Source organism: Mastigoproctus giganteus, chromosome 11 (genome assembly GCF_048544385.1).
Source record: "Mastigoproctus giganteus isolate SK-2022 chromosome 11, ASM4854438v1, whole genome shotgun sequence".
Lineage (NCBI taxonomy): Eukaryota > Metazoa > Arthropoda > Arachnida > Uropygi > Thelyphonidae > Mastigoproctus > Mastigoproctus giganteus.
The window spans coordinates 160,768,711-160,792,303 of NC_143585.1; the positions used below are offsets into that span (position 1 = coordinate 160,768,711).

Genomic DNA, 23,593 nt, shown 5'->3' on the forward strand with positions numbered 1-23,593 from the left:
TGTTAAATTGAAGAGATATATATATTCTATTTTCAAATATAGGCATAACATTCAAAAGAAACAATCAAAGTGTTTAATTGAAGTCAGATGAGAGGAACAAGAAGAACAAGAGAGAATAAGGAGAAGAGGGGACTTTTTGCAAGAATGAGAACACCTAGAATTACCAGCTTGCTTAGGCTATTTAGGATTACTTTCACCAGCTTGGCTTGTTCAGGATTCCTTTCACCACTTGTATGTATAAAGCAATGGTCAGGCCATGCCTTGAGTACTGTGTAAAGATCTGGATACTTTATTTTAGGAAGGATGTAGATTTGCTTGAGCATGTACAGAGAAGGACAAGACTGGTGATGGGAACAAAGGGGGTCCTCTCATCAAGAGAGGCCTAAGTTCTGCAAATTGCAGTGGCTGGAGGCACCTGCGAGGTGATCTGATTGAGGTGTATAAGGCCTTGAATGGGTTTAGAATGCTGAATTCTGATAGGATTCTTTTGCTTGCTCAGGTTACAAACCTAAGGGGCATAAATTCAAATTGAGCTGGAACAAACTTCCATCTGTCATTGTGGAAGTTTATAGCTTAAATAAATTCAAGTAGGAACTGGAGAAACTTTTAGAGGGAATGGTTGTGTGATTTTTTTTTTTTTGGTTGATGCTACATAAACTTATATGCTTCTTTTCTTGAATCACATGCCTCTATTACTATTACTTTGTGATTATTTGCAGTACTTTCTTTTCAATTTGCTAACTATGCAAGTATACTCATGGTTTTTCTCACCAACTCTAACTCTTCTTTAAACAGACTTGCGAAAGGTTGCCACTGCTCTACCAGCATGGTTACACATTTAACTGAAATCAGCCAACTTTTTTTGACTTTCATGGTATGCAACAGTTGAAACTGTTCAAATATAGTAATTCTTTCCTGTAGTAGCAAATTGCTACCAAATATTATCCATTTTAACAGGAAGACATGCAGTCTCCTTTTCAGCACACAAATTAATAAGATGACAAGAATAACTTGTTACCACCAAGTGCTCAATCTTCTCTTTTAATACCTTTGCTACTCCAGATCATGGTTTGAATAGTCTTTCAATTGTAAAGACTAAAGTTACATAACTAAAGTTAATTCGTATGCCACTTCTGCTAGCTTTTCAATTCGATTAAACAAGGGATCTACCCAATTCACTCTTTTTCTTTTGTATTCAAATAAAAAAAAAAAAAAAAAAAAACTTTTTTTTACATTTTTAGCTCTCTTTACTAGCAATTTTTCGTACACAACTTCTGCCTATCTTACTCATCATTGATCTCATTAAAGACTAATGTCTGCAGGATCATCTAGACAAGACTTCCGTTATAGCTCAGACACAGCATGGGTTTGTTAAGGGAAAGACTTGTCTGACCAATTTGATTGATATACTATGATGTGGTCACAAAGGAACTGGTTGCAAAAAATAATTTTGATATCATATACTTGGATTTTAGGAAAGCTTTTGTACAAATTGTACAAATTAGAGCAGTTTGGCATTAAGGGCAAATTGTTGCTATGGATAAAGGGATGTTGAGTGGGAGAAGACAGAGAGTGGAAATCAATGGACACTGCTCTTCATGGACTAATGTTATTAGTGGAGTTCAGTATTGGGTACATTGTTGTTTTTTTTGTATTTATTAATGATATCGATGAAGGTATATCAGGCATAATGTACAAGTTTGCAGATGATACAAAGGTTGGCAGGGTTGTTAATGACACATGACAGTACGCTACTGCAAGAGGATCTAGAAAAATCAAGCATATGGGCTGAGAGGTGGCAAAGTTTAACATTGACATATGGGTAGCAGTAACCTCAGAGTAATGTATCAACTGTGTGGTACTACACTCAGGGTAGTAGAGAATGAAAAACACCTAGGGGTAATTGTACAGTCAGATATGAAGTTTTCTGAGCAGTGTAGACAGTCCACAAGAGTAGCTCATGGTGTCTTGCTGATGATATAGAGTAATTTTTACAGTAATTAGCAACTAACGCCATATTGCTCCGGGGATATGCGGTAGTCATTCCCTGACCTTTCCGCATCCTCCATATTTGGTGGTCACGGGCTTGAACCCGGTCTAATCAAGAAGCATGTGCTATGCACTGCTGCTCCTGCCCACCTGGCTACGGAGGTCCCTAAGGATGTAATTATCCCCTTGTATAAAGTAATGGTCAGGCCACAACTTGAGAACTGCATACAGTTCTGGAGGCCTCATTTTAGGAAGGACGAAGAGCTGCTGGAAAGAGTACAGAGAGGGGCAACGAGATTGGTGAAAGGAACAAAGGGTTGCTCTTATGAAGAAATGTTTAAGTTCTGTAAATTGCAGTGTCTGGAGACTAGGCACCTGTGAGGTTATCTGACTGACCTTAAATAGTTTCAGCAAGCTCAATGCTGATGGATTTCTTTCTCTTGCCCAGATTAATCACCTGAGGGGGCATACATTCAAACTGAGGAAAGACAGCTCTAGAATAGATGTGTGAAGATTTGCCTTTAGCCAGCGAGTGGTTGATTGCTGGAACAAACTTCCATTTGCCGTTGTAGAAGTTGACAGCTTAAATAAATTCAAGGCAGAACTCTAGTCAAACATTTGGAGTGAATGGATGGGTGAAATGGGAAAGTTTTTTTTTTTTTTTTTGGCTGATGCTGAATAAACTTGCTTTCTTGCATTATATGCCTCTGCTAATGAGATTCTTTTTTTTTTTTTTTACATATATGCTTGAAATACTCATAAATCAGTATCTTGCAACAGTCAACTTGTGTGCCATTTCTATAGCTCAATTAAGTACCTATTACTTCCCATTACTTAGCTCAATTAATTGTTAAACTTTCTAATCACCCACTAGGCCTTTCTTTCTTTTGCAAAACTTCTACACTGGAACAAATGCACTGGTAGAATCTAAGATAAATCCTTTGAATACTTTTCATAATCAACTTGTATCCAACAGCTTACAGCTGTCTGTCAAGTTTACTCTTAAAAAAAAAAATAAAAAAAAACACCTCAATCCATTATAGTCCCCCCTCTTGAAATTGAAGCCATCCCCTATTCCCCTGACCACAGAAATTTCTTTGGACATTACCCATTTTATGACACTGTGGTCACTACCCACTACTGGTTCCTGCAATGTCAAATTTTGGATGCAGTTTCAATCCTTGCTGAGAACCAAGTCAATGACATTAAACTTCCTGTGTTTCTTTCTCTAACATGCTGGAACAAATAACAATCACTCAGATTGCCCAGAAATCTGTATCCTCCATAGTGTATTGACCACCCATGATTTCAAATCTATAAGAGGTAGGTTGAAGCGGCTCATTATGAGGCAGTTGCACCCAGCTGTCCATTCAAGTTGCCTATAGAGATTTTTGTCATACTCTTCAAAATTGTCATACTCTGACTATCATCTTCTTTCTACCATATGTAATCCTGTGGCACACAAACTCAACATCCATCTATGATATCGATGAAGGTATATCAGGCATAATGTACAAGTTTGCAGATGATACAAAGGTTGGCAGGGTTGTTAATGACACATGACAGTACGCTACTGCAAGAGGATCTAGAAAAATCAAGCATATGGGCTGAGAGGTGGCAAAGTTTAACATTGACATATGGGTAGCAGTAACCTCAGAGTAATGTATCAACTGTGTGGTACTACACTCAGGGTAGTAGAGAATGAAAAACACCTAGGGGTAATTGTACAGTCAGATATGAAGTTTTCTGAGCAGTGTAGACAGTCCACAAGAGTAGCTCATGGTGTCTTGCTGATGATATAGAGTAATTTTTACAGTAATTAGCAACTAACGCCATATTGCTCCGGGGATATGCGGTAGTCATTCCCTGACCTTTCCGCATCCTCCATATTTGGTGGTCACGGGCTTGAACCCGGTCTAATCAAGAAGCATGTGCTATGCACTGCTGCTCCTGCCCACCTGGCTACGGAGGTCCCTAAGGATGTAATTATCCCCTTGTATAAAGTAATGGTCAGGCCACAACTTGAGGACTGCATACAGTTCTGGAGGCCTCATTTTAGGAAGGACGAAGAGCTGCTGGAAAGAGTACAGAGAGGGGCAACGAGATTGGTGAAAGGAACAAAGGGTTGCTCTTATGAAGAAATGTTTAAGTTCTGTAAATTGCAGTGTCTGGAGACTAGGCACCTGTGAGGTTATCTGACTGACCTTAAATAGTTTCAGCAAGCTCAATGCTGATGGATTTCTTTCTCTTGCCCAGATTAATCACCTGAGGGGGCATACATTCAAACTGAGGAAAGACAGCTCTAGAATAGATGTGTGAAGATTTGCCTTTAGCCAGCGAGTGGTTGATTGCTGGAACAAACTTCCATTTGCCGTTGTAGAAGTTGACAGCTTAAATAAATTCAAGGCAGAACTCTAGTCAAACATTTGGAGTGAATGGATGGGTGAAATGGGAAAGTTTTTTTTTTTTTTTTTGGCTGATGCTGAATAAACTTGCTTTCTTGCATTATATGCCTCTGCTAATGAGATTCTTTTTTTTTTTTTTACATATATGCTTGAAATACTCATAAATCAGTATCTTGCAACAGTCAACTTGTGTGCCATTTCTATAGCTCAATTAAGTACCTATTACTTCCCATTACTTAGCTCAATTAATTGTTAAACTTTCTAATCACCCACTAGGCCTTTCTTTCTTTTGCAAAACTTCTACACTGGAACAAATGCACTGGTAGAATCTAAGATAAATCCTTTGAATACTTTTCATAATCAACTTGTATCCAACAGCTTACAGCTGTCTGTCAAGTTTACTCTTAAAAAAAAAAACAAAAAAAAACACCTCAATCCATTATAGTCCCCCCTCTTGAAATTGAAGCCATCCCCTATTCCCCTGACCACAGAAATTTCTTTGGACATTACCCATTTTATGACACTGTGGTCACTACCCACTACTGGTTCCTGCAATGTCAAATTTTGGATGCAGTTTCAATCCTTGCTGAGAACCAAGTCAATGATATTAAACTTCCTGTGTTTCTTTCTCTAACATGCTGGAACAAATAACAATCACTCAGATTGCCCAGAAATCTGTATCCTCCATAGTGTATTGACCACCCATGATTTCAAATCTATAAGAGGTAGGTTGAAGCGGCTCATTATGAGGCAGTTGCACCCAGCTGTCCATTCAAGTTGCCTATAGAGATTTTTGTCATACTCTTCAAAATTGTCATACTCTGACTATCATCTTCTTTCTACCATATGTAATCCTGTGGCACACAAACTCAACATCCATCTAAACTTGATCTGATTCCGGATACAGTCTGATTGCATTTAGTCAGCCTTTCATAAGAAGCATGATTCCCCCACCCCTAAGCCTCCTGAACATGCTGTATTCCCCATAACTCAATTCTTCATCCTCTATCTCTGGATAACACAATGTCCTTGTTCCTATTATATTCAGCACTGATTGACCTAATCAAAAGGTTCAAATTCATTAAATTTATTTACAGTACTCCTCGGAATTACTAAATAAACAAATTAAATTTTATATCTTTTGGCTTTTTACAACTCTGACACATCCCATTTAGTTCCTTAAACAAACTTCGCAGTGGCATGTAACTGCTGGTGGTTTCTGAACTTATCTCAGCGTTTCTTTCTGTGAATAAGATAATAAGCCACATAATAAAGCACATACCGAGAAACAGAGAGAAGCAAATATAACTAACTGCTAATTTTCAAGTGCTAAAACATTAATTTTTGGTGCCTAACTTTATTTTTTGCACATCAATATAATTTGTAATTTTAGGGCAAGATGTATGATTTTACAGTGCACTAAATTTGAATTAGATCTCTGCTTCTGAAGGAATTTTTTTACTGAAAATATGTTTTCAGTAAAAAAAGTATGTTTCTAGAATGAGACTTTAAATCATAGAAACACAGACCCTGTTCATTATAGTATTGTATCTTCTTTTATAATTAAATAAAAAAATAAAAAATAAACATTTTTACCAGCACACAAATTTGTCATCTCACAGAATGAACCATTATACATTATCCAATTTTTGCCATACCATTGTGTACTGCAATTAGCATTAGCATTAGTAGAGGCATTTGATGCAAGAAAGCAAGCTCATGCAGCATCAGCCAAAAAAAAAAAAAAAACCCACTTCCACTTCACCCCCTCTGTTCGTTCAAAATACCTGTCCAGCTGAGCCTTAAACTTATTTAGGCTATCAACCTCCACCACAAGGGATAGAAGTCTGTTCCACCAACCAACCACCCACTGGCTAAAGGCAAATTTCCGCACGTCTATCCTACATCTGTCTTTCCTCAATTTGAATTTATGCCCTCTCAGGTGATTTTTCTGAGCTAGAGGAAGAAAACCCATCAGCATTGAGCATGCTTAAACAATTCAAGGCTTTATACACCTCTATCAGATCACCTCGCTGGTGCCTAGTCTCCAGACACTGTAATTTGCAAAACTTAAGCCTTTCTTCGTAAGAGCACCCCTTTGTTCCATTCACTAATCTTGTTGCCCTTCTCTGTACTCGTTCCAGCAGCTCTACATCCTTCTTGAAATGAGGCCTCCAGACCTGTATACAGTACTCTAGGTGTGGCCTGACCATTGCCTTATACAATGGAATAATCACCTCCTTATCCCTGCTGGAAAAATTCCTGTATATCATTGACAATACTCCATGAGCTACTCTTGCAGCCCGTCTGCACTGCTCAGAGAACTTCATATCTGCCTGCACAACCACACCCAAGTCCCTTTCATTCTCTACCACTGTCAGTGTAGTACCACAGAGTTGATACGTTGCTCTGGGGTTGCTGTTTCCCATGTATAGTACTTTACTTTTGTCAATGTTAAACTTCATTTGCCACCTCTCAGCCCATCTGCTCAACCTTTCCAGATCCTGTTGCAGCAGCATAGTGTCAGTAGTGTCCTTGACAACCCTGCCAACCTTTGTATCTTCTGCAAACTTGGACATTAAGCTTGATATACCATCATCAATATCATTTATAAATACAGAAAACAATAATGGACCCAACACTGAACCCTGCAATAACTCCACTAATAACATTAGTCCACGATGAGCAGTGTACATTGATTACCACTCTCTGTCTTCTCCCCCTCAACCACCCCTTTATCCATAGCAGCAATTTGCCTCCAATGTCACACTACTCCAATTTGTGTAGCAGTCTTCCATGTGCAACAGTATCAAAAGCCTTTCTAAGACCCAAGTATATAATATCAAAGTTATTCCCTGCATCCAGTTCTTTTGTGACTGCATCATAGTATCCAATCAAGTTGGTCAGGCAAGACTTCCCCTTAACAAAACCATGCTGTGTCCGAGCTATAACTGAAGTCTTGTCTACATGATCCTGCAGTGCTTCTTTAACCAGTGCCTCCATTAATTTTCCTGGAACAGAAGTTAAGCTCACAGGTCTATAATTACTTGTGTCAGCCTTTGATCCTCCTTTGTGAATTGGGGTCACATTTGCACATTTCCAGTCTATGGGTACCTCCCCTGAGACAAAGGAAGCTCTCATAATTATGGCTAAGGGTTTGCTTACTTCCTTTGCTGCCTCCTTTAATATAACTGGATAGATCCCATCCACCCCGGGTGCCTTTCTTGTGTTTATCTTCAACAGTTTCTCCTCCACTTTACTCCCAGTTATTTCAAGATTCTGTAGCTTACTGCTAGAGTTGAATACACCTCTGGCATACCCCTCGCTGAATAACTCCTCATGTGTGAATGTCGATGCAAAATATTCATTTAGTTTGTTAGCTACCTGAGCAGGATCATCAACAGTTGACCCATCAATATCAAGTGGACCAATCTGATTCATCCCCTTCCTTCTAGAGTTTACATAAGTAAAGAACTCTTTGCTGTTTTTCTTTGCATCAATTGCCAAGGATTTCTCGTAATCTGCCTTCGCCTGCCTAACCTCCTTTGTAACTTGGTTGCATATCAACTTGTATCTATCATAGGCTTCTGTGTCATGTGTTAATTTGTAAGTATCCCATGCATTTTTCTTCTCTGCCATATGCCTCATTAGTTCATCTGACATCCATTTTGGCCTAAACTTTGAACAATATTTCTTAGTTGGTATGTAAAGCCTAGTAGCTTCCAAGATAAGTTCTTTGAATGCTTCCCATTTTGAATTTGCTGTTGGTAACATCATCAGTTGGTCCCACTGTATAGAATTTAAATACTGTCTCAGTCCATCGTAGTCGCCTTTACGGAAGCAATAACCCTTCCCTTTACCCCTAATGGTAGTTACCTCTTTGAGTAAATTCCACTTCAGCACACTGTGATCACTGCCACCTAGTGGTTCATTTATCTGCAGATTCTTAATGCATGAAGAATCACTACTGATAATCAAATCAAGAGTATTACTCCCTCTAGTTGCCTCCCGAACATGCTGATGAGAAAACAATCATCCAATAAATCCACAAAAGCCCTGCTAGTGTGTGAGTAACCAGCCCCCAAATTCCAGTCAATATCTGGGAAATTAAAATCTCCCATTATAAGACTCTCTGATTTACTGGCCCACTCTATTTCCCTGTACAGTTCCTTATTATACTCATCAGAGTCATTAGGCCTATAGCACACTCCTATTCTCAATTTTGATCTCCCAATGCTTATGCCACACCAAACTGACTCAACACTGCACTGTCCAGCGATGTCGACTGGCTTCACTTCCTTGGTTTTTATGTGTTTCTTAACTAATAGCATAACCCCTCCCCCCTTCCTATCCTGTCTATCCTTTCTGTAGACGTTGTACTCCCCAAATTGCAGTTCTGCATCCCTTATATCTGTGTGCTACCACGTCTGATATCCCAACAATATCTGCCTTCGATGTTTTGAGCAATACCTCAAATTCATCAAATTTATGTACTAAACTCCTAGCATTGGTGTACACGCAAGTATACCTGCACCTGTTTCTATTCTTAGCTACCCTAACACAACCCATGTGTTTACTTGTACCGCAATGGCTCCCAGCAGTCTCTGAAATACCATGCATCTTGTTTTTCAGGCTTCTGCTCATTCTAATAGAAGCAGTGCAAGAATCTCTTTCACCTCTGCCAGTGGCTACTGTCAATCTATTGGTCTTTGTCTCCCCCCAAGCTAGCAGTTTTCCGACCCACCTAACACTGCCTCGATAGCATCAGCAAATATTCTTGCACCCTTTCTATTTAAGTGTATCCCATCCCTGTAGAAGCAATCTCTCTTGTTAACAAGTACAGTCCAGGCTGAAAAAAATTCTACCCCTTGAGCCTTGCACAATCTTTCCAGGGCCGAATTGATCGACAAGGCTCTCATCATATACTCCCTCCTATCGTGTCTGGGCAGAATTGCAGACACTTTCAAATTCAACCCTAATTCTCGGCTTTTGTTCAACAGTGACTGTACTTGTTAAGTAATTCTGCCGGTCTCCTACTCTTAATATTATTAGTGAAATAAATTTTATCAAAAATTTCAGTACCTTCACAGAAAAGTTTACTTTGCAATACATGCAAGTAAAGTTTTAAATGAGCAAAGTATCGTGATCTTTTAACATTATCCTGAAATTTAAGCTTGTGAATATTGTGATTCATGGGAAAAGTTTTAGGTATTTTTTGATATTTAATTTCACTATCTAGTGAAATTAAATGAACCAAGAAATGTCCCCTTCAGAATGCCAACTATCCATAGAGACTTGTTTGGAAATTGCAAAATTTGTTCAATGTCTAAAGTATGATGTGCAACAATACTCCTTTCATGTTCCTTATTCCCAACTAGTTCACACTCATAAAAACATCTTTAATATCTTTAAAATTGCAGCTTTGCATGTTAGGGAATTTTTCATTCACTTAAAGACTTTGTTTCCAAGTATGATTCCACTTAAAAAACATGTTGCTTGAAGCATGGTGTTTAATCACCAATAATGACGCACAACTTCAAACACAGATTGTGACAAATTGAATAACTGAAATGAAAATGAATAACTGAAATCCTCCATTAGTACTTTCACACAATTACACCAACAATCATTACTGCTAGTATCGTAATTAATACAAATAACATAGTTTTATTTTTAAAACGAGCATCCATATTATAAAGTATTTAAGGGCAAAGGCCTCGTGCTACGAGGTAGAATGACTAATATGTAGGTTAGTGCAAATGCATCATTTTAACATAGCTATCTACCAAAGTAGTTAAATTAATTAATTAAATTGGCATCGTTTGATTATATCTCATATTGTGACTGCCTCCACAACGAGTTACCATGGTATTTTTTTTTTTTTTTTTTGGTAGTTGTTGGCGCATCGGCTTCTGTGGCCATATTGCACCTCCCAAGGTTTTTGCAGTACTTTGATCCAAGCCCGAGGCGGGATTCGAACCCGCGACCTTTGGGTTGCCAGGCAGGCACTTTACCCACCCAGCTAGTCCGGTCAGCGCCATGGTATTGTACTACCTCGAATAAATTCTCATGAATCAATGAATTCTCAGCAGTGGATACCACTGCTGAGAATAAATAACTATAGTCTTCTCCACTGGTGAAATGTTATTTATTCGAGGTAGTACAATACCATGGCAACTCGTTGTGAAGGCAGTCACAATATGAGATATAATCAAACGATGCCAATTTAATTAATTAATTTAACTACTTTGGTAGATAGCTATGTTAAAATGATGCATTTGCACTAACCTACATATTAGGCATCCATATTAATATTTGTTAATTTATTAACAAACTTTATATTAATGTCAATGACTTAATATAAATAATGCATACTACTTATTAATAGTAATACGCACTTATCTGTTGTGAGTGTTTTTTTTTTTTTTTTTTTTAATTTGCTGAAGTCAGACCAGGATTTGCAACCAACCAAATGACTAAGAATTAAATTTTATGATTACCATATTTAGTGTTGGTTACCGATTGCCAACTGACAGCTACATTAACTTCAATGATGGTAGACTGATCTTTGATGAAGTTAAGAGTGCCTACCTTCTCTAATTCAAGGTCAAAATGACCTCATATACTGAGATTTGTACATCACAGTCCGGGTTAAACATGTTAAAAAAAATATGTCATATGCAAGAATAGGAAAAAATAGTAGCACTACATACATCTCCTCTTTCCAAAAGTAGTTGGCACTTTGTAAGACAATCAGGAGAATTAGCAAAATTTACAAGGCCTTTTTCAGCCTCACCTCTTTCCGTAGTACTGGTAGCTTCATAGAGTCGTTTACAGAGCAATTCTAGCTGTGCCAATTCCTAATGAAAAAAAAAATATAAAAAATACTTCATTAGCAGAAAAAAAGAAAAAAAGTGGCATGTGTGGTAGATGGTTTTATGAGAAACATCCTTCACGCGTGCTCAGTACATGCAAAGATTTACATAAAATACCTATGATCATTTATAAATTTCCATAATTTCAACAAAGTGTTTATTTAAAAGTATATTTAGCATAATTACCCATTTGATTGCAACAATACAAATACAGCGACTTCTTATTTATGCGAGGGTTATGTTCCAGAACGTCTTGCGTAATTTAAATTTATGCGTAATGTAAATAAACACCAAAAAATTAGATAATAGGCTTGTGAGAGTAACTCTTGCATTTAGCTAAGTTAACCCTACCGGTACATACCACTCATTTTCTTTGGTTGGAAGACTGGGCTTTGGTGAGCAAAATGATGAGCAACAAAAGAGAATCATTCATCTTTATTGATTTACTTTTTTTTTTTTTTTTTGTACAGTAAGAAAAAGTATGTTCACTATAACCAACATATACATACAACAATTGAGAGAGAGAGAGAGAGAGAGAGAGAGAGAGAGAGAGAGAGAGAGAGAGAGAGAGAGAGAGAGAATGGGGTGGAGGGTGATAGGCAGATTGATGAGAGCAATCACCATGGTCAGATTCCATTCCCTTGGCTTCAGAGCTAATAGGTGGGGGTGTTACGCTAACCCGGGAGGTGGAGGGTTCACTTTAGTGCTTGAAAAAGAAATTCAGAGTTAATTGCTTTGTACATTGCCTCTTCTCATGCAACAACTCATAGTAGAAACCAAGTTCTAGTGTAACTTTACGTTGAACTTCAGAGCTTTGTTCAAGATTAGGGTCTTCCTCAGCTAACAGATTTAGGCCTTCATCTATAAGATTTAATGCTTTCGATATTCCTTTAACTGTCAGGCATCGTTCTTCTTTAGACTCTGGGCTTTCACTCACTGCTGCCTCCTCCTCTTGAATGCGATGCTGCTCAGCGCAAACAGATCTTCATTTGACAATTCTTGATGATGTGAATCAATTAAATTACTGATTCACATTAAGCCATGCACAGTCTTTTCAGCAATGGAAAATATAAGCGCAATCAGGCATTTTTTTCCAATATAAACTTGTTTCATCAAGGTTGAATATCTGTTTGGGTATGTACTCCCCTTCTCATGGAGCTTTCCATAAATATGGTTGCACGCATTATTTTAAATTCACCTAATTTAAACACACAAAGTCAGAAGTCACTGTATTTGTCATATGACAAATACTTCTATTTTTGCAATCATATTATTGTAAATTGGTTCGCTAGAACTCGAGATATTGTACCGGTCACAAAAAATGCACCACGTGCTCTAATCACACTACTAGTAAGTGCTCGGCACAAACTAGGGGTGGGAGCGTGAGAAGCAACGCTGGCAAAAGCTGTGGATGATGTCACTTCCGTGGTGCATTTTTCATGACCGATCAGATTTACTCGGTTGTAGGCACCCCAAGGATGTTTTACATCAATATAATTTTCATTTATTAAAATATTAAGGACAAAAATTTAACAATGCTAATTACCAAATAATGTTATCAATAGCCATGATCCAATATTTGATGCTATTTATTACGGGTGTTCAACTTCATTTAGCCCAAAGTCCAATTTATTGTCACCCCCCCCCCCAGAGAGCTGGGGGTGCATGGATGACATTCTCAGTTATCCATGCATCCCCCCATTTTAGTTTTACAAATGTAACAACTTATTTGAACTATAGTGGCTCTTACTGTATATTCGTAAACACTTTTTAATCAGATACTCTGTATTATATTTCCTTGTTTTCGAGAATCCCTGAGATGTTTCCTAATGTCAGTACAAATTTTCCTCACAGCTATATCTATTTTTTAAGACCCATTAACTAATGTACTCCAACAAAACGCCAACACAGAGCAGTGCTGTGATTGAGGAGTTTGTTCATTTCTTCTTCATTTTCTTCCTTTCCGGATTGATTCACAGCAAAGATAATATCTGCATCACTTGTATATTATAAAATCCTGGTTCACATAAATCACTTTGCAGCCACTTATTAAGGTTTTTTTTTGTTGACATTTTCAAAACCTTCTAAATTTGATATTAAATCCATTATCTCATATATATGACTTTGCACCTTCTTCATGAGAACCCAATAAACCTTCTTCTATATTTGGAAGAATTTTCCTTCCTGAAAGAGCAAGTGTTACCAGTTTTACATTGGACCAGGCCTGAGTCACACCATATATAACATCCAGTACAGTAATTTTTTTACAGAATGCTATCAAGTTGTCATTTTCATTAGCAAGAGTTCTGAGAAGGCCAGAACAATAATGTTGTTTCACTGACAAAATAACTCCTTGAGCCACAGGCTGAATTATGAATGCAATATTTGAGGGCAAAAGTTTTACAACATTAGACAATCATCTGATTTCAGTACACTTTCATTTGGGTGTGAAGGAGCATTGTCAAACAGCAATATGGTTTTTCATGACAATTCTTTACCTTGCAAAAAAGGGCTGCACTTCTGAAACTCATTTGTTTTAAAACCAATCTTCAAAAATCTCTCTACTCATACAAGATCCCTCCTGGTTATAATAACACACAAGAAGATTTTTTCCTTCAGTGGTCTTGAATGATATTGGTTTTTTTTGGTTTTCCAATCACCAAAACTTTTGTTATATGGTTTCCAGATGCATTCCCACAACATATGACTGTCAAACATTAAACAAATTATATCTGAAATAGATTTTTCTTTTTCAAAAGTGAATGTTTTATTAGGCAAGCATTTCCAATATAAGCCTCTCACCTGCATTACAGATTTGGTCAGTTGCAAATTTTCTTGCTCCAGATATTTCTGAAATATTAAGTGAAATGCATCAATTGCTGCACCACAAGCACTGAGCCATTCATCTTACACAGAAAGTTCATGGACATCATGTCTTTGCTGAATTCTGGTTAGCCGCCCAGATGAAGCACAGAAGTTTGCTTTCCAATCTCAATGTTTCACGAAATAACTTGGATTTATGTGTACACATTATACCAGTTGGGTATTCCTTCTGCTCGTTTTTGATTGGAACCAGTGAAGTAGGGCTAAATCCGTGATTTATTATTATTATTATTACTATATGGTGCAAGGAAGCCTGAGGCTTATGCTGCACCAGCCAAAAAAAAAAATTCCCAAGTTATCACGAGTAAGAGAGAGAAGTAGAAGGGAATCACCAAGAGAAGAATGATGATATCCAGCTCAGGACCCTAGTTGTGCCAAAGTCCATACTCACCAGATATGAGCCCCTGGGGTTAAATTTTTCACAAAGATGACTTTTTCATGCTCATTCAATTAAAAGGACCTACACCACTATCAGTCTCTTGAATTTCCTCCAGCTTCCTTTCGTTTTAATGTCACAAACAGGTTGAACCCTAATGCCATATTTTTCTGCAAATTGTGTTTGCAGATTCCCCATTTTCAGATTTTTCAATTAATAGAAGCTTTTGTTTCATAGTGAACACAAATTTCTTTCATTTTGAAGACATTGGGAAGTACACTCTGAAAAATTATGTATAACAAGAAATTATTTTGCTAAATTATCACACTAAGAAATACACTGACTGCTCCTTTAGGCAGAGACAAAGTAATATACTTTTCTCACATGCTTCCCACTGGTGTACTCGGTTTGTGCTCATGCCGGATGAGTCAAACAGGGATGTATTCACTTTTATGAACCGAATATTCTGTATGTACACCGATGAGCCAAAACATTATGACCACCTACCTAATATGATGTTGGTCCTCCAAGTGAAGACAAAACAGCTTGTACCTGGCGAGGCATGGACGCTACAATATTTCTAAATGTGTCTTGTTGTATCTGGTACCAAAACGTAACCAGCAGATCCTTTAACTTCTGTAAGGTCCATGGTTGAGACACCGCAGATAGGAGTTGCTGTTCCAACAAAAACTAAAGATGCTCGATGGGATTGATATCTGGGGAATTTGGAGGCCAGAGCAATACCTGGAAGTCTTCCTCATGTTACACGAACCAGCCTCGAACAATCCAGGTGGTGTGGCATGTTGTATTATCCTGCTGAAAGACAGCACCGCCAGAGGGGAAGACCGTTGCCATGAAAGGGTGTACCTGGTTAGCAATGATGTTTAGGTAGGTGGTAGACGTCAGAGTGCCCGGCACATGGATGGCTGGACCCATGGTATCATAGCAGAACATCATCCAAAGCATAACACCACCGCTTTTGGCTTGTTTTTGTCCCACGGTGCATCCAGGCACCATCACTTCCCCAGGTAAACAACACACATGTACCCGGCTATCCACATGGTGCAACAGGAAACGCGATTCATTGGACCAGACGACCTTCTTCCAATTACTTAAGGTCCAGTTTCAATGCTCACATGCCCACTGTAAGCATTATCGCCGGTGAGCCATGGTTAGCATGGGCACTCGGAGCGGCCTGCAGCTAAGCATCCCCATTTTCAGCAGGGTTAGATGTACTGTGTTGTGACACATTACACCCGTCACCAGCATTCCAATAACCGGAGAGTTGTGCCACAGTCGCCCTTCTGTTGCCACATACCATCCAGGAGAGCCTTCGCTCACCTCGAGCATCGATGAGCCATGGTCGTCCAACACCTCGCCGGCGGTTTGTGGGTTTCCCCTCCTCAGACCACTTTTGGTAGGTACTAACCACGGCTGACCACAAGCATCCTACCAGCCGTGCCGTTTTGGATATGCTCTGATCCAGTCGTCTGGCCATTATAATTTGGATTTTGCCAAACTCGCATAAGTTCGCTGCCTTTCCCATCTGAAGAACAAGAGTAACAGTGATTAATGGAGCTCAGTATCAGGTGTTTTTTAAACAGTGTCCCGACCCGCACCGTAGTTCACCTGCAGTTGCTTCGATTTGCAAAACGACTCACTCGTCATAATGTTTTGGGTCATCAGTGTATATTTACAGTACACATAATTTTAGGAAAGACACGTGGAAAATTAAAGAAAGAATCATGCATGGATAATCTACCAAATAATCTACACCCAAATAATCAAGAGTAGCTGTATTTTTACTGTAAGCAGTTTTATTAATTTATTCATTTATTTTTAGATTTATTAGTTTGTCACCAGTGAACATAATGAGTTAAAAATTAACATGGTAAATGCACCACTTCTACAATTTTTTTTTTAATAATATGCTGTACTTCAAAATAAAAATATTAAACAGCAATACTTCATAACACACAAAAATCAAAATTTCAAAACTAAATTTCCTACAAGCTAATACTTCCAAATGACATATGTTTACACAGAATGCAATTTATGGTATTGTATATAAATTAAAAAGTAAGAAACATTCAACTACGTAATCAGTAGTTGAATGTTCCTTTATACACAACACTGCTTTACACAGACATATGTAATATCAATTAGAACAATGTTGCATGTCGGGCCTGTAAGTTTTAGCTTCCATGATAAAATTTTGCAAACTAACTAATCTGTTTTATGAATGTTAATATTCTAACTGTGCTCCAGTGAGTTGCTCAAGTTTAATTGTGTAACTCAGGAATACCTGTTAGATTAAATAAAAAGCTTTTTTTTGTAATGGCATAGGAAAGCATACTTCTATCTTTTAAAGTTATTTCACTGTGTTTGCTATTTAAATTTAACACCGTTGTGAGTTTAAAAAGGATTTCAGATACACCATAAATATGACATACAATTTATTTGCTGAACCCTATAACAATCATGTCTTTTTGAAATGAATTGCAGTATTGAATGTTAATACATTTTGCTTTGTTACTTTGCAACATCAAACTTAAATCAAAAAGGGAGATGTTTTGTACATGGTCACTATAAATGCATTCCTGGAAACTGTCATGCAAGCAAAAACAAACATCATGGAAGTCATTTTCAACAGAAAGTGTAATATGACTGAATAACATTCTAGATCAGACTACAGAACTCCCCCCCATATATATATATATATATATATATATATATATATATATATAACATAATCAAATTTCACTGTAGTATAATTCCAAAGAAATTACACCAGCTGCACTAAATGCAGCCAACCTGTAAAAATATGTAAATTATTCATCAGTTCCTGCAGACTTTGCATTGCATCTTTGGCAGTTTTTACCATTCTAAATATGATTTCTCAGTCTTGAAAAGGATGTCAGGTACTGTTGTCTACATAAATTTATAACTGTATCACAAATGACAAATATGACAGCTGGTAACCTTCTTACAGGAAAATGTTCAATTAGTTTCATTTATGTTTTACAGCATCTCTAATTGAGGGAATATCCCACAGAAGAGAATACAATAACTCACTGGTTCACACTTCGAAATCACTGCAGTAGGTAGTTACCATCTGAAAAATATAGACAGTAGCAGAAGTGTTTCTTTGCCAATGTCTATCATTTAACCACAGGGGCTCATATCTGGTGAGTATGGGCTTGGTACACCCAGGGTCCTAAGCTGGATATCATCATTCTTCTCTTTCTTGGTGATTCCCTTCCCTTCTCTCTCTCTCTCTCTCTCTCTCTCTCAGGGTAATTCAGAAATTTTTTTTTTTTTTTTTTTTTGGCTGGTGCAGCATAAACCTCAGGCTTCCTTGCACTATATAGCTAATAATAATAATGAAATTTGCCAATGTTTTTTTGTGGCTATTAAATAACAAAACTGTTGCAATTATATAAATATAATGAAATATTTCGTAGCCTACAAGTTATCCCCTTCAAAATTGCCTTGGGCTTACACACACTTACATACGACATATTGTTGTTTGATGTAGTATGATTCTTCCAAGGACAGAAACACTTCTGTAAGTCATCTTCTATAAGCCCTTTTAACACTTCGGTCACTTTTTTCTGAATGTGATCAATGGACTGAAAATGTGTTTCTTAAGTACACTCTTTAATTTAGGAAAGATAAAAAAAAAGTCACAAGGGGTGAATGTCCACACACAGAGATTTCTTTTTTTTTTTTTTTTTTTTTATAAAAACTGACAAACAAAGCATGCATTGTGTGTGCTGGAGCACTGTCTTGATGGAGCAACCAATCATCCATAATTCAGGTCTCTTCCTTTGAATATTTCACACAGCCTTGTCAGAAGTTTGATGAACTCTGATTGAGAGTCCGATTTGGTGGGACATATTCAGCCCTAATATTTCCTTTAATATCAAAGAAAATAAGAAGCATGGGTTTCATTTTTGATTTTGACCCTGTTGCTTTTTTTCATATGGAGGGATTGTTTTGTCTTCCATTGCATTAACTGTCTTTAAGTTTTTGTGTCATACTAGAACAGCCAAATTTCAATGCAAGTAATTACAGTGCTCAGAAAGTCTGTATCTTCTCAAAATTTTTTTTCAAGACATCTTCGTCTTGAAAAAGATGAAGTTCTGGCATTCAAAAGTCCTGGCACCATCTTGGCACACACTTTTCTCATGACTAAATTTTCGGTTAAAATTTGTCTGTTTCTTTGTCCATACATGTTCTGATGCAAACATTCTAATGCTTAAACGATGATCACTTCTAATCAGGGGGTGTGTTGGTAAATATTTAACAACCGGCTCATTTAAAATAAAACAAGACCAAGAATTTGTGTATATATTTATTGTAAGTTTTGCTGATTTACAACAATTCTGAATACAAAAAATTTCAAACAATAATAAAATATTCATTTTTTTTTATTGTAATTTCCATATAGCCAACTGATTCTCGCAAAATGCTTTCATTAACTTTTGAGCTCTTGTACCCGTAGCCAAACGATGGTTGCAATGCAACCATGATTTGACAAACAGAATTGCGTCCCAATCCATTAACTATTTTACAAATAACTTTATCATCATTACGATATTGGCATTAGTAGTGGCATATGATGCAAGAAAGCAAGCTTATACAGAATCAGTCAGAAAAAAAAATCCCATTCCACCCATCCATTTGCTCCAAAGTTTGTCCACTTCTTCCTTGAACTTATTTAAGCTATCATTGATCATAACAGATCATACGTGATCTACTGTTAAACTATTTTTCACACTCGTACAAATTATGTTTATTAAACTGAAACCTCTTTCAGCTTCAGCACTACTGATTGCAAAAAGCTAAAAAGGCAGTGCAAACTATCTTTCTAGCTTTTTGAATACTTGCAGGGATTGAAACATTTTTTGATTCTAGATTCATCATCATCAGCCATTTTCAATCCAATGCAGGATGAAGGCCCCTCCAGCAACTTACCAGTTCCTTCTGTTTTGAGCACTGGCCATCCATTTACTACCCACAAATTCATGAATTTAATCTATCCATCTCCGCCTTCCAGGTTTTCTTCTAGCTCCTCTTGGGTACCATTCTGTTATTTTCTTAGTCCATCTGTCATCATGTCTTCGAGCTGTGTCCTGCCCTAGACAATTTTAGTTCTTTAGTTTTGATAAGAATGTCCTTTACTTGAGTTTGCTGCCTAATTCATGTGTTTCTATTCTTATATAACAATCTGATTCCCAATATAATTCATTCCATTCTTCACTGTGTAGTTCTCAGCTTCTCTTCCATTCTTTTGGTGAGTGCCCAAGTTTCACTTCCATAAGTCATGGTGGGGAGTATACACTGGTTCATTATTTTACGTTTCAGACAAACTGGGATATTGCTCTTCAGTATGTGACTATACTTCCTGAATGCTATCCATCCAAAATTTATTCTTCTCTTAACTTCCAGCCATTTATCATTATTACAGCTAATAACTCGTCCCAGATAAGTATATGACTCCACCTTTTCAATTACTGCTCCTTCAATCATTATTTCCCTTTCTGTGGCATACTTGTTCATCATTACTTTTGTTTTAGCCATATTCATCTTTAGTCAAAAATCCTTACTAACTGTGCATTCTAGATTATTATCTACAAAATCTCAAAAATCATTCAAATCAATTTCATATTTTAAAAATTCACTTAAATGGTAAACTTTTTTTTCACCAGGTATCCATGGTGAAGTTAGTTCTTTATACGGCCAAGTAGTGGTTCTAATAAACTGAAATAATTTTAAATGTTTTCATCATTATTTCTGCCTGATAAAAGATGTAAATTCATGTTGAGACCACAGGAGGCATTGAATGGAGCATGTTGGGAATGACGGGACGTGTTTTACCAAGATCACTAATACATGAGTTGGAAGAAAAATGGGATGCTAGCAGGTCATCTTTATCCTTGGTTGAAGAGACAACAGAACCATCTGGTTTTGACAGATATGAGCAAAAGTTGCAGCCAAAAGCTTTGGCAAGAGAACAGAATGCTCAGCTACCATTAGGGCAAGAAGCAAGTTTTCTACTCTTAGCATGTTCAAAATCTATTTTGGACTGATTGATAACTGCTTTACAATTGTTGCAAGCTGTGGTGTAGGCAGAAAATGAAACTGAAGAATGGGAAACAAGCCAATTACGATATGCAACATTCTTCTCTTGAACAGCCTTAGCACATTTATTGGAAAACCAAGGTTTAGATAAAGGACGAGATTTTAAAGTGGAGTGTGGGATAAAGGATTCCATTCCTGCAAGAATAATTTCACTGACACGATCTGAGCAAACGTTGACATCAGAAGTTTTGAAACAGTAATCTGACCAAGGAAAAGAAGAATAGAAGTCTTGCAAGTCATCCCATTTTGCATTCTTGTAATGCCAAACAACACAAGATTGGGAATAGCCATGAGATAAAGGTCCCATTGGAGAAGAGACAATCACCAAGCTGTGATCTGAAGTGCCTAAAGGACCTCTCACTTCGACTGTGTACTTAGAAGGGTTGTTTGTGAGAAAAAGATCAAGTGTGTTGGCTGTATGGTTAGGATTGGCCGGTATCCTTGTAGGTAAATGAAGAATCTGTGCAAGGTCATTAGTAATTGCAAAAGCCTCAGCATCTCGACCAGCTGGGTTGGTGTGACTAGAAAACAGAAGTCAGCTGGAGTTGTGAACATTAAAATCACCAAGGAAAATTACCTCACTTTTAGGAAAGTTGGACTGGAGAAAGTCAAAGAGCTCTAAGTGATTAGTGGAGTTGGGAGAATGGTAGAGACAACAGATGAATCTGACACAATGAGGTAGAGAGATTTTAAGCCAGAAAAGATCGAAAAGAGGTGATTCCAAATTACCAAGTCTCTGACAGGGAATATCGGAACGGACATATGCATAAATATCACCTTTGAGGTGAAAGGAATCATACAGTGAATAATTTGGGCAACTGAGATGAGCAGTAGTTGAATCAACCGATAACTGAGATTCTGTCAGAAAAAGTACATGGGGTTTGGCAGACTGCAAGTGGAAATGGACATCATTGAGATTAGAATTGAGACCACGTATATTTGTGAAATATACGTGGTCTCAAATATACGTATATTTGTGAAATGAACTAGGAAGTGTTTAGATCTTTTCGCAGATAAGATTTCTCTATTAGTTTAGCAATTCATGGTATATTCAATAGTAAGAAAAAGGGTGGGGGGGGACATGCTTTTTGAAGTAATGAAATTTTTGGATACGGCGTACATATAGAAAGAAAATACACAGATCCTTGACATAATGTGGCCTCGAAAATGCCCTCCCCCCTGCATACACTACTCGGACTCCCTCCAATCACTATCTGGCAGAGTAGAGGTAGCAAGATTATACACTAGCTGATCCGGATGCCTCCTTTACGACGTACATATGGAAAGAATATACCCAGATCCTTGACATAATGTGGCCTCAAAAATGCCCACCCCTCTGCATACACGGGTACATTTCAAGGGTACAGCTCTAAAACAGTGTTTGCAGGCCAGCCACAAGTACGTCGTATCCAAAAATTTCATTACTTCATACAGCATGTCCCACCTCACTACCTTTTTCTTACTATTGAATATACCATGAATTTCTAAACTAATAGAGTAATCTTATCTGCGAAAAGATCTAAACACTTCCTAGTTCATTTCACAAATATACGTGGTCTCAATTCTAATCTCAACGATGTCCATTTCCACTTGCAGTCTGCCAAGGGTACCGCTGAAAAACAAGATGCAGGATATTTCAGACTGTTGGGAGTCATTGCGGTACAAGTAAGCACATGGGTTGTGTTAGTGTAGCTAAGAATAGAAATAGGTGCATGTATACTTGCGTGTACACCAATGCTAGGAGTTTAGTAAATAAATTTGATGAATTTGAGGTACTGCTCAAAACATCAAAGGCAGATATTGTTGGGATATCAGAGACGTGGTGTCACACAGATATAAGGAATGTAGAACTGGAATTTGGGGAGTACAATGTCTACAGAAAGGATAAACTGGATAGGAAGGGAGGAGGGGTTATGCTATTAGTTAAGAAATATATAAAATCCAAGGAAGTGAAGCCAGTGGACATCGCTGGACAGTGCAGTGTCGAGTCAGTTTGGTGTGACATAAGCATTGGGAGATCAAAATTGAGAGTAGGAGTGTGCTATAGGCCTAATGACTCTGATGAGTATAATAAGAAACTGTACAGGGAAATAGAGTGGGCCAGTAAATCAGAGAGTCTTATAATGGGAGATTTTAATTTCCCAGATACTGACTGGAATTTGGGGGCTGGTTACTCACACACTAGCAGGGCTTTTGTGGATTTATTGGATGATTGTTTTCTACATCAGCATGTTCGGGAGGCAGCTAGAGGGAGTAATACTCTTGATTTGATTATCAGTAGTGATTCTTCATGCATTAAGAATCTGCAGATAAATGAACCACTAGGTGGCAGTGATCACAGTGTGCTGAAGTGGAATTTACTCAAAGAGGTAACTACCATTAGGGGTAAAGGGAAGGGTTATTGCTTCCGTAAAGGCGACTACGATGGACTGAGACAGTATTTAAATTCTATACAGTGGGATCAACTGATGATGTTGCTAACAGCAAATGCAAAATGGGAAGCCTTCAAAGAACTTATCTTGGAAGCAACTAGGCTTTACAAACTAAGAAATATTGTTCAAGGTTTAGGCCTAAATGGATGTCAGATGAACTAATGAGGCATATGGCAGAGAAGAAACATGCATGGGATACATACAAATAACACATGACACAGAAGCCTATGATAGATACAAGTTGATCTGTAACCAAGTTACAAAGGAGGTTAGGCAGGCAAAGGCAGATTACGAGAAATCTTTGGCAAGGGATGCAAAGAAAAACAGCAAAGAGTTCTTTACTTATGTAAACTCTAGAAGGAAGGGGATGAATCAGATTGGTCCACTGTTGGTGATCCTGCTCAGGTAGCTAACAAACTAAATGAATATTTTGCATCAACATTCACACATGAGGAGTTATTTAGCGAGGGGAATGCCAGAGGTGTA

At 37.6% G+C, this 23,593-nt stretch overlaps 1 protein-coding gene across 1 annotated transcript in view; it reads right to left on the reverse strand.

The window, feature by feature from the left end:
* The window catches only part of Ranbp16 (Ran-binding protein 16), a 902,587-nt gene that overhangs the window by 863,072 nt on the left and 15,922 nt on the right, over positions 1–23,593 (reverse strand). The window contains exon 2 of the mRNA XM_090384993.1: positions 11,108–11,254. Within this exon, the coding sequence (XP_090241119.1) occupies positions 11,108–11,254 (147 nt within the window). The remainder of the gene's footprint in view (positions 1–11,107; positions 11,255–23,593) is intronic.